A 17,507-nucleotide genomic window follows, 5' to 3' on the forward strand; every position below is an offset into this window, starting at 1 on the left:
AGAGTTCTCATAATTTGATGAAATTAAAGATCAGCAATGTTCACAGAGTACCTGCAATCCTCTTACCAACCTTGCCGCATACTTTGACCTTCATCTTCTGCAGTTTAAAAGTTAAAAACATGCCTGGCTGATTTTTAATTAATTTAAGAAATTTAGCATTGAATTCAATGATAAGGCCAGGCATGCTCAGTAAGGACCAACTGTCAGTGATTTAAAAGCCAGACACCCAGCTTCTGGGCTTGCCTAATCAGGGGGCCACACCCACACCAGACCTTTATTTCACTTGAGACAGTCATGACTTCCCCACAAAAATCCTGGGAAGTGTAGTTTGTGAAAGGTGCTGAGAGAAGACTCCTATTCCACTGACAGAGCTCCAGTGGCCAGAGTGGTTTAATAGTCAGCTGCTCTGATTGAAGCTCTGTGAGTGGAACAGGGTATCTCCTAGCAACTCTCAGCACCCTTCACTAACTACACTTCCCAGGATTCTTTGGGAGAAGCCATGACTGTCTACAGTGAAATAAAGGTCTGCTGTGAATGTGGCCAGGGATAGCTTTGGTTTAAATTTGGGTGGGAGGCTACATGTGCCTGCTGTAGAATAAAAAGGTGGGGGAAACCCTGAAAAAGAATGATACTGTTCACAATGTCTTCCTTTTGGAAAGGAAAGGGGCATATGTTACCAAATTCTTCCAAGCTACATAGGAAGTGGTTTGGACTGTGAAAGACCAACCCAAATTGTGTTTGCATTTTTACAAATATCTCAGAGAGGAGGTCAGGTCTCCTGCTTCCCTGGTGCATTCACTATAGCTGTCAAATTTCCTTGCTTTTTAAGGTTTGATAGAAATATCTGTTGGCTATAGGTACATTCTTAAACTGCAAGGTTTTTTTGCCTATTAGTGAATATAAATGTTTGGATATTGTGTTATTTTCCTGGAGCCATCAGATACACTAGTCACTCTTGGAAGATGTGTATTGTGCTAGGTGCCTGCTTAAGAATATTAACATTGCTTGTTGGATCAGAGCAGGGTCTGTGTAGTTCAAGATTCTGTCTCCAGCAACAACCTTCCAGGTGCCTTTAGAAGTTGTGGCCCTCGAAGACAAGCTGCCATTTTAAAGCTATCTAAACTAGTGGGACACAGCATGTTCTGAAGCAGTGAAAAGTTAATGTTGCATTGTGTGGACAAGGTTTTGCTTAGTCTGTCCTGCGCCTATTGCCAATCAGCTTAATTAGATAACTACAAGATCTAGTATTGTGTGAAGGAGGAAAATGTCTCTCTATTCACTTACTCTTCATTGTCCATTATTTTATTTTATAACCTTTGTAATATTTGTTCACTTACGTTTGCTTTTAAGAGCATCAACATCTGTATCCTTTCATTGTAAAGCAGAAACAACAGTCCCATAATTACACTAGTTGCCCTTTCTGATATCTTTTTTGTGATGGAGGAATCAGAATTGTAGACAGTATTCCAACTCACATCACACCACAGGTTTATATAATCACCATAGCCCTATTCAAGCGTTCTTCCCCCACACACACATACGCACATGATTGCCATCATGCAAAGGGAAGCTTAGGGGCACACTTTCTGATCTTCTGGCATCACTATTCCACGAGATCTTCTGGCATCACTATTCCACCAGACCTTCACATGTTGAGGGCTGAACCTTTGCAGCAGGAAGCCTGCTCTACTCAAGTAGGCTTCCTGTGTGATATAGAAGAAGATCAGAGTCCTAAATCATGTGGGGAGCCTACAGAGGTAGAAAAGGCTAATAATGATAGAAGTTTAGCCCCCAATGTGGAGGGCTACAGGAATGGTGACTGTGATGTGAGAGAGGGCATAGGGTCAAGGAGCATGCTCCTGCTCTGCCCCCTTACTCAGTGGTAATCACTTGAAAGGGAAACACTTCTCCTAATATTTCTAACATTGAACTTCCCTTTTACTCCATTGCTGTAGTACACTGACAATGCAATCCTATATTTCTATACTCAGAAGTAAGTCCCATTGTTTTAAATGGAGCTTATAGCAATAGCAAGATAAGTGTGAATTAATATATTCAGTATGCTTTCCACTATGACTGGAATGGCAAACCCACATCCCAGCCTGCAGTTTTCAGTGGCTCACCAGCCTCTTCCCAAATCAGATACTTCTTTTTACCTTTGAAAAGCAGGCTCCTCTTTCACAGCACCATTGTTAGCAGGTCTTAGAGAATGAACAGCATTCCTTCCTGTTTCCTCTCTCTTAACACCTTCTAACAATATTATTGTGCCAGAAGAATAAGTGGCACTTTTCAAAGGTAAAGAGACTTTGTTTTTCTTCCCCATCGCAGCCTGGGATTGAAACTCTGTTTCTACCCCAGCATTGTGATGAGTAGAAAAAACAGACTATGTTACAGTGCTGGAAAGGAGGAGAGTTTTCTACACTAGCACTGAGATAGGAAGACACCCTCCGTCCTGCTGAGTGTGTGAGTATGTCTGTCTGATCAACCTCCTCTGCTTAGTGGAATGGAGAGATCAGTCCATTTTGGTTCTCTCAGTTTTTCACTTTTTCAATCTTAAATTCAGTTCTCTATCTTTCTGCAGCAATTTGCAATTTTTTTTAACAATAAGAATGGAAAAGTGAAAAATTGAGAGAACCAAAATGGACAGATCTTTCCATTGCTAACTCATGAAAATTGTTCAGCATTTTAGTGCAAATTTCTCCTACTAAATACATTTTTGTATGCAGTTTTGACTAATGTACACAGATTTGCAAGCAATTTCTCCTAATATAATGCATTTTATATGTTATTTTTGCTAACGTATTCATGTGTATGCATGCTTTCCTCTAATATGTGCATTTTTGTAAACACTGTTTGTAGAACTGCATCGCAAAATTCGGATAAGCGTGAATTTCAAAGGCTGGCTGTGTTTCAGTTCTCATATTTTTTTAGAAAGTGCAGATGTGATAGATTTGGCTTTAAATGAGAACTGAATTGAATGTCTATCCCTTCCCTACTGTACTGCCAGCCTGCTTGAATGTGTGTGTGTTTATTTGTCTGTCCCCACCACCACTGAATATGTATCTGCCTATTTGCCTGTATGTGGGTGTGTGGGTGTATGGTCTGTCTATATGTACATGTGCTGTATGCATGTGTGTATCAGCCATGCCCCTTTGGGCACACCCACTGCTGGCATGTGGCCCTCAGAGGGGTGACCAATTCTCCCTGGGCCCCCCCCAAAAAGGTTAGCCACTCCACACTATGGCTTCAAGTAATCATTTCTGGGTAGACATAAGTATTTAGAACCATTAGTGCAACTGCATATAGCCCATCAGCACATAAAACATAGTGCATATGTTACTACACAGGATGCTAGACTAGGGGGTCACTGGCCTGATTCAGAAGGTTTGCAGGCATTAGGCAAAAGAAGCCCCCTATTAAAAATGTGTCCTTACTTAGCTTTGTGATGGAAGGGGGGCACATAATATCTCAGCTTGTGATGGGGACTGGATCCTTCCTGGTAAGTGGATGAACCACTTCTGAATTTCACTTGCCATTTGATCATCCAGTCCTTTTGTAGCTCTTTGCAATCTACCTGCAATTTATCATTGTGAATAGTTTAGGAACAAGTTTTATGGGGCTATTAAACTTTTTTTGAACTGTTCTATCTTTCATAATATTGTCCACAAATTTACATGGGATAGAGGTTAGGTCAGTTTTCCCCAACCTGGTACCTTTCAAATGTTTTGGACTACATCCATGACCATTGGCCATGCTAGCTGGGGTTAATGGAAGTAGTAGCCCAAACATCTGGAGGGCATGAGGATGGGGAAGGCTAGGTTACACCAATAGTTTTCCAGATCCTTTGAAAAAAAATTGTTGGCCGTTAAGAGTAAGGTGAATTTTTGTTGTAAGTTACATACTTAGTTTATCTTTTGGTAAACAATTTCATATTTGAATTCTTTAAGAACTCTCAGGTAAATGTCAACTGACCCTGGTGCCTTGCTGCTTTTTAGTTTGTGAAACAGCTCCAGCACATCCTTTTCTACCCTCTTTTATGCAATTCTTCAGTTGTAGTCTATTAAATAAATTGTTTGGGTGTGGGTAACATCTTGTATAGTTAAGATTGAAGTAAGTAATTTGTTATGTCTTTGCAGTTTCCCTGTTTTATAGGTTTATCCTACAACACCTTGGTGGATTGTTTGATTGTACTGTTTTATTTAAATAAATGATTGCTGTGTTTCTATCTGTGAACATAAGAGCACTCCTGGATCAGACCAACAACCATTCTAGTCCAGTATCCTGTTTCCAGTAGTGACCAGTGAGGAAGCCCACTAGCAGGGTCTGAAGGCAGGCATTCTCCCTTGTTTCCTCTTGAGCAATTGATGTTCAGAGATATACTGCCTCTGAATCTGGAGGTTACATTTAGTAGTCACAGTTATTATGGCCATCGATAAGACCTCTCTTCCATGATTTTGTTTTAAAACCATCTGAGCCAATGGGCATCATCCCCACACCTTGTGGCAGCAAATTATACCAGTTAATGATATGTAAAGCTTGAGGAATTTGATTTCTGTGAAATTCCAAACTGACCTGATCCACACCTTCTGGAATAATGTGTGGATCAGGACATAATTAGGATTTCACACTTCTCCTAATTTTGAAATACAGTTCTCAGTTTTAAAAAAGTACCAAAATGGGTTAAAAATACATATTTTAGGATAAAGGTAAATTTAGAAATATGTACATTGAGATAAAATATGTACTTAAACTTTTTTTTACAAAAGATGTATTTTGAGAGAAAACTTGTATTTCAGCATAATTTAGATACAAATTTTCATGAGGATTTATTTTTAAAAAAATAGCAGATTAAGGTGGGGACATGGATTTATAAATGAACACATTTGAAATTGAGGTGGACTAGAAATAGACTGGATCTCTCCATCCCTAGTGTAAAGGATTGCTTTTTTTTTGTCTGTCATGAATCCATTACAAATCAACATCATTGGCTGTGATGAAAAAATTACCCTCTTTGATAGTACCATACATAATTGTATAAAGCTCTTCCATTCCCCCCTCCACAGTCACCTTATATTCTATGTCTGATCTTCAGGTCTGTGTGCATGTGCTTAGATTGCTAAAACAGCAGCACCCACACCCCAGAGGAAGGTATCAGCAGACTGAAGTAACACTCCCCAAATTACCCCAAAACTCAAGGGGGACCCAAAAAGTCTGCTGAATGATGACTGGGTGCATTCAGTGCACTTGAATGCTGACTGACTGGGGTGGGGGACTTGAAAAGGAACAGAGAGAAAGACACACAAAGATATAGAAAGAGTAGAGAGAACCATCTAATTGGATCACACTGAGAAGCTATTTGTGATATATTCAGGGACAGAAGTCATAATTGTCCATATCAATGGTGAAATCTAAGATTTTAATGTAGCAGGGACTAGGCACCAGTGTACCTACTGCACCCCTCAAAAAAAAACCCAAAGTAGCAGTGAAGAGAAGAGTTCTTGTGCTTTGTAACTCCGTTCTTATTTAGTGTGAAATATTGGGAAAATAAACCTGCTAATGAAATTCCAAAGCAAATACAGTTCATTGTCCATACTGCAGGTTGGAAGTGGCTGTAACTAGAAGACTGGCTTATGATAGCCCTACAGCATAGTTCACACTGAATGCTGCAGATCATGCTGTGAGTGGTTTAGAATAACCCTGAACTGTTATCTAGCAGTATTAGATCCTTACTGCACGCTTGGACTAGGGCTGGAGCTGAGAGAATACAACAATCTCAACAGTGTTAATCTTTGTTTTTACCCCACATTGCAGGTTGAGCTGAGACGGTAGCATACAATACCTGGCAGTGTAGTTCACTTATACTCCTTTGCAAATTGGAGGGTAGCTTACAGCAGCCCTGCAATGTAGTTTATTGTTACTATTGCAGATCATAGGTGAAACTGAAGCTGCTTTAGATTCCTAGTCAAAAATCCCTAGGATCTCTCAGGATGCAGCAAAGGTCAGTCTACTTAAATTGCTCCCCCAGGCCAAATCAAGCATTCCCTTGCATTCAGAAGTGTCATGCTCAGTTGACTTGCATGCAGATTGGTTGCACTTTAAAATGTTCAAAACATAATAAAAATGTTTGTACATGAAATAAAACCCTATTTATAGCAGGGTTTCCTGTCTTTTGGTGATTTTGTTTTTTCAACATCCTCAGCCACAAGCTCAGCTAATGTACACATTTTTCCTAGTTTTTTAAACATCAGCATTCTTTGATCATTTTTGGCTGCCATTTTGAGGAACTTTTCCAGCTGTTCCGGGTGCTTACTTTTCCCTGGTTTCTTACCTTTTTCCTCACTGCTTTGTCACTGGGGCTGCGATGCCGCTTTGTTGCTGGGTTTCCCCTCTTGTTCACAGCAATTGCTCTTCAAAGTCCTGCTTGGTTGTGTTTTTCTTTCCTTTCATTTTGTTTGCCAGAGTTTGTGCTCTTTATTATGATTTTTCCCCATTTACAGAGGCCTTCAGTTTTTGTCTGAAAACATTTTGTCTTTTGTAGTCTAAGCTACTAATTCTGTTTAACTATGCTAGCATTCATTGGGACATACGTGCACCTTTTACACTTTATTGAAGTCTCTCTCTTAATAGTAATTTTAAATATTTTTCAATCTTCCTGCTGGGATTTAGACCCTTGTTGTTGTACTTCTGTACTTTCATTAACGGGGGAGGAGCTGTAGTTCATTTTTTTGTTTTTGTATTTTGTTTTTTTATGTACAGTTCCATGTTCAGTTCCCAGCATCTCCAGTTAGATCTCAGCAGCAGGAGCAGGAATGACCTCTAGATGAGACGTGAGAAAGATGCTGCTAGTCAAAAGTACAGAATATTGGAGCTGGATCCTCATTGCAGCCCCTTGTATTTGTGAGGCAGCACTGTACTAGAATTGTTTGCAAGCACAATTGCTGCTGATTGGGCATATTGTATGGAGAAATTTATGGAGTACTACACTATAAGCCCCTTGTTTATAATGTGCTACATGACACTGGAAGTGCAATAAGAGATCTATATGACATTTGAAAGACCTTTTTTTTAATCTGGATGCATTATTAGTGCACTTACACAGACAGGCATGTGCAGATGGTGAGTGCCTTCCCCCCATGTCACTTTCTCTCACCTGCTGAGCTTTTAAAATACGTTTGTTGGTTCCTTTCACTGAATCCAGATTTGTGTGCCAGCTCTGTAATAATAGCCAGCAGGGCTGGCTTTATTGTATACAATGTGTGTTCGTTCTCCGTGAGCAGCACCTGATCTGCATCTCATTCCAGCCCCAACATTGGGACCCCCAGCAGCCCCCAAGGTGCACAACATGAACTCACAGAACGCAGTTCCTGTCATGGAACTGAAATGGTGGTGTGTGTATGTGTGTCTGGGCGGCATGACAAGGTGTAAGATAGAGGCAGGCAGCTATCAGAGACTTTTGGCACTGTTACATATAGCCCCTGCCATTGCTGATCCTCCATTTCCTACTGTGTTTTGATTGACTAGTTGGTTTTTCTTGCTGCATCTCTCCCTGAATGCTTATGCCTCTTTCCCCTTTTCTCATGCCATCCCTGGCAGAAAGAGCAGTTCAGCCAGCACCCTGTATCCATTGAAGGAAGCAGCACAGATAAGAACCATTATTTATTGAAAACTACTGTTTAGAGCTGTGCAGGTGCTCACTGAGAAGCAATGTCCAAAAATGTCTTCTTAATATGACTGCCATTAATATTAACTGTATGGTAGGTGGGAATAAAGTGGAGGATAAAACATCCCACAGACCCACTGTAGGGTCAAAAATGAGGCAGGGGAGGATAGTGGAACAAAAGGTGCTGAACGATTCCACACGAATGAAGCCACTCCCACTGATACCCATAGTAATACTGCGAAGCCAGTACAATAACTAAAACAAAAAAGCGAGCATAAAACTAGCCTCAAGAATCCCAGAATAAAGAAGCCGAAATAGCAGTATCAACACAAGTGGGGGTAAGCATCATGCACATCACAGAGAAGCAAGAAATATTAAAACAAGTAAAAAAACCCAACACCCTAATGTGGATCAGCCCTGGGTTAAGATGGATGCATGATCTGACTCAGTATAAGGAAGCTGCATAAGCTCATATAACCAATCCTTCCCCCCGCTCCCCAAATTCCCTTTTGAAATTAAATTTGACTAGTGTTCAAATTTCTGGGCAATTATCCACTCACATAGATGTTGAATTTGATCATGTTCTGGTCACTGTTTCCAAATGGTTTGAGACATCTTGCACCATTCTTGCTAAAAGAGCTTACTTTTACATTGCATAGTAAAAGTTAAAATATTCCGTAACAAAATGGAGAATAAAAATAATCTCTTGCGACAAGTTACCCCCCTTCCTTCTGGTTATCTGTAAAGTATACGCCCATTGTCAGTTAACAGGGTAGTGCTTGTATAAACATTCTTGTTTCGCCTGTTCCATGTAATAGTTTCTTGTATCGTATTTCTTCTGACCCTGCTATCTGAAACCAATTATAGGAGATCCATTTGGGCTGCATCTATTTTCATAAGAAGCCCAGGCAGCAGAGATGAATATCAACATCAAATATGATTCTGAGTGCTTTGTTATTTATGTTTCAGAGAGATTTTGTAGCCTTCAGCTCTCAAGAATGTGTCACGCTGTGCTGTTTATACATTGAAGATATTAATGGCCATAGATGTCATTTTTCATTTTAACATCTCAAATGCAACAGGCTGATAGGTTAAACATTCCTGTTTTTAACAGAATGATATGAGTGACATCTGTTTTCTTTTAGAGGAAAAAAGTGGAAAAGGAGGAGGAAAGCAACATGTATTTTTTTTAAAAGGAAGAAATCTGTGTATAAGTAGCAACTTCATTATTGCTGAACTACTAAAAAAAATTACTAGTTATTATTCAAATAAGTAAAAATGGAGCACTTGAATACGTGTGCAACATGAACTTCTAGGCCTACATAAATCCCAGTGTCACTCAGGTGCAAAATTGAGAAAATCACACTGGTCCATAAGTTTTTTACAAGTCTGGTTAAATATATTATTGTTATCTTTTTGATTTTGAAAGTATCAAAAGTATATTGATTTATTTGTGTTTTGTTTACAAGTTCAGAAGTCAACAGCAATATTTGCCCAGAAATATTGTGCAGCAGTATGTTCACAAACTATGTGACCAATATCCTGTGAAATATTGCTTATTATGGGCACCTAGTATAAGTCTAGTCCAGTCTTTTATGTGTTATTCAGTCCAGTCTTTATGTATGCTTTTACTGATACTATGTATTGTTTTAATATTTTACCGTGTATTATATATATTGTAAATTGTGTGGAGATTTGTTTAGCATAAAATGATGTATAAAATCTAATAAATCAAATTATCCTGAACTTTGAAAGATGCACTAATTCCATCATATGCCAAGAAGTGGCAAATCCCATCCATCTTTCATAACTCATTTGTTTATAATTGATTTAACACAAGTAAGTGAATTGACAGAGATGAGTATCTTAAATTCTCCCACGTCAAATAGTGCCAAAAATTGTTGTTTAAAAAACAACAAACCATTAAGAATGTGTTTACTGAGAACCAGTTCTGAAATGTCAAATCCTGCAAGAGGAAAGATTATGGCCTAAGAATAAATATTGCAATTTCCAGTGATGTTTCCTTATAAGTTAAATCAGAGTCTTCTGAAATGATTTACTATTCTCCTATTTATTTTCCATAATCTCTACTACACAAACTTCCCAAAGAATTTAGGTTGTCCCATTTCTGAAATATCCTTTCATAAAAGTTAAGTTTAAACTTTTTATTAACATTTTCACAGCTGAACATGCAAGTATGTTTCCCTAAATTAGGAGAAGAGCTGTAGCTCAGTGGTAGAATACATGCTTTGCATACAAAATATCCCAGGTTCAATAGGTAGGAACCCCATCTGATATCCTAGACCTAGACAGTCACTGCCTGTCACTGGTAGACCAGCGTTCCACAATCTGGTGCTCCCCAAATGTTTTGAACTACAAATCCCATAATCCACAGCCAGCATGGCCAAGGATCAGGAATGACTGGAGTTGTAGTCCACAACATCAGGAGGGCACCAGGTGAGGGAAGGCTCGTACAGACATACTGTGCTAGATGGACCGATTTTTCCATTTCATGGAGGCGTGTACCACGGTGTTCAGCTTTCATTTTTTTATGTGCACATCACTGAGACTGGCTTCTTTTTTTCTTTTTTGCAAACCAGGGATTGTTGTAAACGGTTGCACTGGATCAAAGTCAGAATGGGGAACTGTCTGAGAGGCACTGGTGGCCTTATTCTCCTCTATAAACCCAGCGTCCCCAACCCTTGATGGTGCTTCCAAACCTCCACAATACTACTGCCAACTGCAAGCCTATAACTACCACTGCATTCCAAAATAAATTTTGGCTTAATAAACTTTTCTTATAAACGCAGACCTCTATTTAGGTTCAGAAATAAATTGAGAGGTCTGTCTTAGCTTAGCAAGCTTGGTGAGTGGGATCCTCTTTTAAAAATCTATTGTGTTTGGATTTAAAACAAACTAGTTAACACACGTATAATTCAGAATGTTGTGATTTCATAGTACTCACTTAGATCTGAAATTACGTGAAAAACCTAAGAAAACAACAAGAGGATTGTTGTGGGTATGTTTCAGCCATGTACTTTTACAGGCAGACAAATCTGTGTTCTTAGGAGCTGGTGACAGTGCATGCAGTTTGTTTACTTTGGTTTGCTGTGTCTGCGTGCTTTCTCAGAAAACTTGCATGGAGCCAGACTGTAGCAGCCCTCACTCTGTCTTTTCATAATTGATCAGGGGATGACTGCTCTCCCTGAGGGTTAAGACGTGGCTACTTTTTCTGTTTGCTCAGCATCTCAATGCAGTAGTTCAAACATTGTTCATACCAGCTGGCAGTGTAATGCCATATGCACATCTTGTCAAAGCAACTGTTGTCATGGATACTGGAAACTATCTTTTAAAAAAAGCTCATTTGAGTCTAATCAAAACTATACCTTTATCAGTTTGGTGATTTTAGGGTGGATATTAAAGATAATCATTTCTCTGTATCTGCAGAAAATACAAAATGTACTTAATATTTTCAGATCAAAAAGTAGCAATTCACTGAATTTGTTACAGGACAGAAAAGTGAATTAAGGAGTCTTAATGGTGCCTTACAGTTTGAAGGTTTGGATTTTTTTTAAAAAAAAACCTTATGAGCTTTGTTAGTTGTTCCCCTTCTGTAAACCACATTTTAAAGTTAGCTCTTTCCTAGTAATTGGCATCATTCTCTTGTGCTCAGTTTTGTTTTACTTAATTCAAATGAAAAGATTTTTTTTTAAGTGCTGTATTTTGATTGCAAAGCTATCACCCACAGAAGCTAATCTGATTGGCTACGTAGTGATTTCTTTGTTCTCAGAGTTTACTAAGAATGCAAATGAAAGCCACTTAATTTTATTTGGCATTAAAACTCCACTTTATTTTGTCAAATGAGAGGTTTCCCCTTGAATTGTAAGTACAAAAAGTGTTTTTAATCTTCAGTGAATATCCTTATTAATTCACTTTCAAGATAATCTGATGTTGATTCGTCAAATTTAATTACAGCTTCCGGTAACACTTGAAGTCTACTGCTTTTGCTTAAAAATTGTAATATGAAAATGCAAATTGAATGATGATTTACAAGGGTGTGAGCATTTTAGCTGAACACTTAAAGACAAGTTCCTTGTGGAGATGAGGCTACTGATGCGGTTTATGGTTTTTCCTCTTCAAGCACTTTATACAAATTAATGCTATTTCCTTGAGGATTTGTTGCACATATATATTTTTTCACAATATCTAACATAAGTACTATCTGGAATTTTCATGTGTTTAAAGAATGTGGGAAGTCTTGAGTTTTCAAATTTTGTGAGGGAAGATCTTTTTTTTCTTGAAAGTTAATGTTAGGTAAGTTACAAGCAATAACATTTTCAATTAAATGTTCAAAAATTATTTACTTCCATATTGTATTTACTTTCAGGCATTGCAGGCAGCCAGGCAGCTGCTTTTACAACAACAGACAAGTGGGCTGAAATCTCCTAAGAGCAGTGATAAACAGAGACCACTGCAGGTTAGTAAAGCATCTTTACATTTGAGACCTAATTTCTAAGGTACTCATGCACACTTAAATATATGTACACAACTGTACCTTGATATGTTCTTGCATATGCACATTTTCACAAAAGGCTATAACTTTACTATTGGTACTGTAATTTATCAAGAAATGTTGTTATGCAAGAAGAAACCCTTTTATATAAGCTTGTAGTGGTTTAATAGGTCACACAGATTTAAGCAGGACAGGCTTGAGTCCAATAGCAATTATACAAATAATCTTTCTATAGATAACTAGAGAAGTCTGTGCACATTCTTCATTCTAAATAGATTATACCCAAGTGACAAGTTTTCAGCAACTAGAAAGCTTTCAGAACAATTATCTGAGTGTACAAAGAGCAACCCCTCCTGCTATTAGAACAATGTACTTTATTGTATCGGTTGTGTGTTAAGGGTTTCCTCCTCCCCCCCCCATATTGTGTAAGGATCTGAAAAAATGCTTTTATTATGTGCTTAAGCTATTATTCATAATATTTAATAGAATAATGTGTACAGTTTATAAATGTAAAACCTTGTTAATCCAGTGAGGATAGTGGTGTTTTTGTTTTGCTTTTACCGTTGTTTTTAGATAACTTACTAAAAGGAGTGGAGATAGGCACTGCTGACAAAAGCTAGTTCTGACTTGTTTTAAGTGAAGCAAATATTTGTTACTTCCCTCCTTAAAAATATAAGGTTCTTAAGGTGTGCATTTGTGTATTCCTGGGAATAATAATGATGTTGTTCTTCCCCTCACAATACAAGCCATGCTTTTCTTTCGTTCCTTCATAAGTATACAAAAGGTTTTCAAGGTGATACCTTTGTTTCTAAACAGTCATTCAAGTTATTTTCTTTAAACCAAAGGCTGATTGAAATGTTACAGACATTGCATACAAGCTGCCAAAAATGGCTTCTATGTGACTGTGCTTCATATGATAACTGAAATGTTTGAAAAGTTAGCCCTAATCACAGGAAGACTCTTCATGCCAGTGCCATGCAATTCACGTGGCTAATAGTAGTGGGATGGGGAGCTTGCATTGGCTGGGGAAGTTGTTTTCAAATGCTTACAGTTGCCACAGGGAATGGTGTCATGCAGAGGTGATTTTTGACAACTTCCATGTGAGATCAAAATGAGACGGAGAAAATAAGATATTTACAAGGACAGAACAAATGTTTTCCATGGAAACTACGAAGGGTGTGTGTGTATGTGGAACCTCCCCCTTCCAGACATACACACATACATAAAACACTTAGATTTGCACAAATACTTACTTTTCAAATCTTGACACCATTATTTTCCATGGATTCCATCCCATTTATCCCCTTGGTTGCTGCATTTGTCTCCTTCCTGGTTAGTCACATGGATGATCCCATCTAATTATTCAATGAATGGAATTATGTCAAATTGTTGTATAGCTACATTTGGTTGCATGATGATGCCCCTGAGGATGAGTGAAAGTCTACATAAATGGATACATGAATATTTCCCAAGAAATGCTGAAATTCTGCTTGAAAAGAGTAGACATTTTTGATACTGTTTAAAACAATAAGTACTTTTGTTTCAGTCTCAAGGTGGTATACTACAATTCTGTGCTAGGCATGCATAAGGACAGGGATTGAGGGCCCTGGGGTAGGGGCTCAGACTTATGCTGAGTGAAGTGACACCTTACAACAGTGGACCCATATGTATGGAAGCTCCATTGCTGATTATCTTGGGTCATTCACAGATCACTGTGTGGCTCTATGGACCTCTGAACTCTATCTGCTGAAGATGATAGCCTTGCTGTTGTTTCAGGATGAAAGATGTGAGTAAAGAGCTCCTGATTTTGCCAGTGTTGCATCTGCAATACTCAATACAATGTAGCATCTGAAGTGGCCCTTCCTTCAGTCTCTCATTTATTCCTTGAACAAATAAGAGGTTAACGTGAAATCAGAAGTTGTTATCCTACGATAACAGATTATTAGTAAAAACAGAATGCAAACGCTACAAGTCATTATAAGCCATGGTTTATTTTTATAGAAATGAGTCATAGTGAGCCCTGGTATTGTGTGCTTTCCTCTCACCTCTCCCCAGCTGTGAGGAGGTATTTGGAGGCTTTTTCTTTCACTTTTGATTAGCTGCAGCACGTTGACACGTTCAAACCTGGCAAAGTGTAATTAATGTCACAGTTTGTTTGAAACAAGCCAACTTCAAATGCTTTGTTTCAGCAAACCATAGTTAAAATTTACCACAGTTTAGGATTCAGATGTAACTAAAAACGGAAGTAAAAGTTTCCTGTCTCCTTACAGCCACTCCAAAGGAGAGTGGACCATGTACGCCTGAGGTTCCCTGCAGCTTGCAACCCCATCATGATATAGCATGATATACTATAGCCTAGCGTGATGTCTGAATGCAGCCTATTATGAAAGAGGTGGATAGGGAATGGCCATTTTGAAACAAATAGGGTTATAGTTGCCTCATTAATTGAGAAATAGGAATGAGAAAATTAAAAATAACATGAAGCAATGAATTATGAGATAATTCACTGTTGTGGAGGTGTTCCATTAAGGTTTTTAAATAGCAGTTCAAAATAATGAATTACTCATATGGATAGGCTGTTCAAAGAAGAGGGAGACAGTTTGCTGACTTCAGATCCTTAGGAAATACAACTGGTGATTCTACTTTCAAGATAGGATGTGTCTCTTAAGTGTGGTCATCTGTGGCATAAAATGAAAATTTATCTTTATTTCATGTATGTGGAAAGTGAAAAAGGCAGATAAGAGAAAAATCAGCTCATTTGAAATGTGGTGCAAGAGGAGAGCTTTGCGCATACCATGGACTATGAAAAAGACAAATACTTGGGTGTTAAATTAACCCAGAACTGTCACTAGAAGCTAAAATGGTGAAACTGAGGTTATCATACTTTGGACACATAATGAGAAGACCAGGGCTGTGGAGTCGGTACGCCAGACCTTCGACTCCGACTCCTCTATTTTTCTACTGTCCGACTCCGATTCCGACTCCTTCATAAATGGCAAATGTATGTTAACTAGTAATAACACATTTACTGTAGTAAAATGGTAGCACAAGGCATTTCATCACCACCGCATGAATCCAGAGCTTAGAAAAGTTACTTTTTGAACTACAACTCCCACGAGCCCAATCCCTTGTGCCACCATTTTACTACAGTAAATTTGTTATTACTAGTTAATATACATTTGCCATTTATGAAGGAGTCAGAGTCGAAGTCAGTACATTTCTACCGACTCCGACTCCACCCAAAATTGCTTCCGACTCCGACGCCACAGCCCTGGAGAAGACAGGATTCACTAGAAAAGACAATAATGCTGGGAAAAACAGAAGGGAGTAGAAAAAGAGGAAGGCCATACAAGAGATGGATTGATTCCATAAAGGAAGCCACAGACCTGAACTTACAAGATCTGAACAGGGTGGTTCAGAACAGATGCTCTTGGAGGTTACTGATTCATAGGGTCACCATATGTCGTAATCGACTTGAAGGCACATAACAACAATGACAACAAGTATCTAACACAATTTGAATTCTGATATGAGCACAATTTTTTAAAAACCATATATCATGGCCACATCCCTCACCAATCCTGTTCTTTGCCATCTTTGAGTGTGTTTGCCTGGTTTGAATGTACTTTGAACTGTGATAATCCCTACCTCTATGGAGGGTGGAGAGATGTATGGCTAGTATGTGCATGCACATAAAAACCTCTTACTTATGTGCAGCTGCTATACTAAGACAAAAGTCTAATCTATCGCTCCGGCCACTCTTTTCTCTTCCCATGTTTACCTCGCCCACCCAAAAGGTTGCCCATGAGAGAATTCAGCCCTCAGTCTAAAAAAGGTTTTCCTCCCCTGGTTTATATATTTCTGATATTAACTGCTAATACAAACCCTTGCATTGTTCATTGGGTAGTGGTAATTTATGTCTAATGTCTGTGGTGTATTGGGTCAAACCCACAGATGATAAATTGTCCTATATTTACTTTTAATGTTGACTTGTTCCAGTGTTTCATTGACTGACCTATTAATATAATTGTATATAAAAGAAGCTTCAACAGGAATGAGATGATTGGTGCAATCTTAGGCTACAATCCTAAACACGCTTCTTAAATTATAAGCCCCATTGAACACAGTAGCTTCATTCACACAATTAAATCCTGGTTTAATAAGCAAATATATTCATAGCTTTATGGAGCCACGCACAGTCCAGCCCCTTTGCTGTTGCTTCACTTCTCTGTTTTTGTGACCAGGAAAACAAACCAGAAATAAAGTTGACTTCTGAGTTCTTTGGAAGCTATTAACCATGGTTGCAGGTGCACTCTGCTGGAGGAGTTCCTGTTTGTATTAACTACAATTTCTGGTTCACATGTAACAAGAAACTGTACCTAACTGCATCTTCCTGGTTTGTTCCCTGCTCATGCAAAGAGAAGAGTGACGTGGGAACAAAGAGGATGTATACAAACGGTTGAAGCTCATGAATAGTTTGACTTATTAAGCCAGGATTTAATTGTGCAAACTAGGTGAGTGGGACTTCAAATAGGGTTGCTGAGAAGCGGATACAGGGTTACTGATGTATCAGGCCCACTTCCAGCAGAGGACTGAGCTTTCATTTAAAACAAATAATCTGTAGCCCTCCTAGAAAAAAATTATGAAGCAAAACATGCAGATACCCACAGACAATTTATGTGAGATGGTGCAGCCTGGCTTTCCTGCCTTTCAGCATTTTTTGCCAATGAATCAAGTCATCGCTCTTTTTTGGACACCAGATAGGGATGGGGGAGAATATTAAAAAAAAATGAACCCGGTACCGGATCCCGACTGAATTCGCTAGTTCGCTATTCCTTCAGAGCAGAACCGATTTCTTGCAGCTGGTCACGGCTGTAATCGGCATGGATATTGTGGCTGCAACTGCAATCAGCAAGAATTTTTTTAAAATCCTCCCCCTATTTTACATAAATTTTGTTGTAATTAAGATGTGTCAACCACAGGATTTCCATTTGTCCATTATATATTACAAAAAAATTGTTATCATCACATTATCTTTCTTATTTCTTCTTCCAAAGGGTTCTTCAGGACCCCCACTTTCTTTTGTAAAAATTATATTATTATGAACAACACACACACACACTGTGCTGCCCACCAACCACTCTGTTCGGTTCAAGTAGCAATCAATCATTCACCCCGGGAAAGGGGTGGGTGTACTGTCCTTCCCTCTATGAGTTATCAGTGCTTCCAAACTGGCACAGATCATATCCAAAAGAGAGTAAGTCTGAGGCAAGACAGACTCAAATGTGATTATCTGCCTCATTGATATGTAAAAATAGGAAAAAACACATGGAA

The 17,507-nt window shown here is 38.6% G+C and overlaps 1 protein-coding gene across 16 annotated transcripts in view; it reads left to right on the forward strand.

Moving 5' to 3' along the window:
• Positions 1 to 17,507, forward strand: part of FOXP2 (forkhead box P2) — a 655,565-nt gene that overhangs the window by 466,828 nt on the left and 171,230 nt on the right. For 15 of the 16 annotated variants that reach the window (XM_061640035.1, XM_061640027.1, XM_061640028.1 and 12 more), the window contains one exon: positions 12,048 to 12,137. In XM_061640035.1, the coding sequence (XP_061496019.1) occupies positions 12,048 to 12,137 (90 nt within the window). Of the gene's footprint in view, positions 1 to 12,047; positions 12,138 to 13,881; positions 13,960 to 17,507 lie in introns of those variants that run through there. The other variant, XM_061640040.1, reaches the window with a different exon arrangement.

Source organism: Rhineura floridana, chromosome 8 (assembly GCF_030035675.1).
Source record: "Rhineura floridana isolate rRhiFlo1 chromosome 8, rRhiFlo1.hap2, whole genome shotgun sequence".
Taxonomy (NCBI): domain Eukaryota; kingdom Metazoa; phylum Chordata; class Lepidosauria; order Squamata; family Rhineuridae; genus Rhineura; species Rhineura floridana.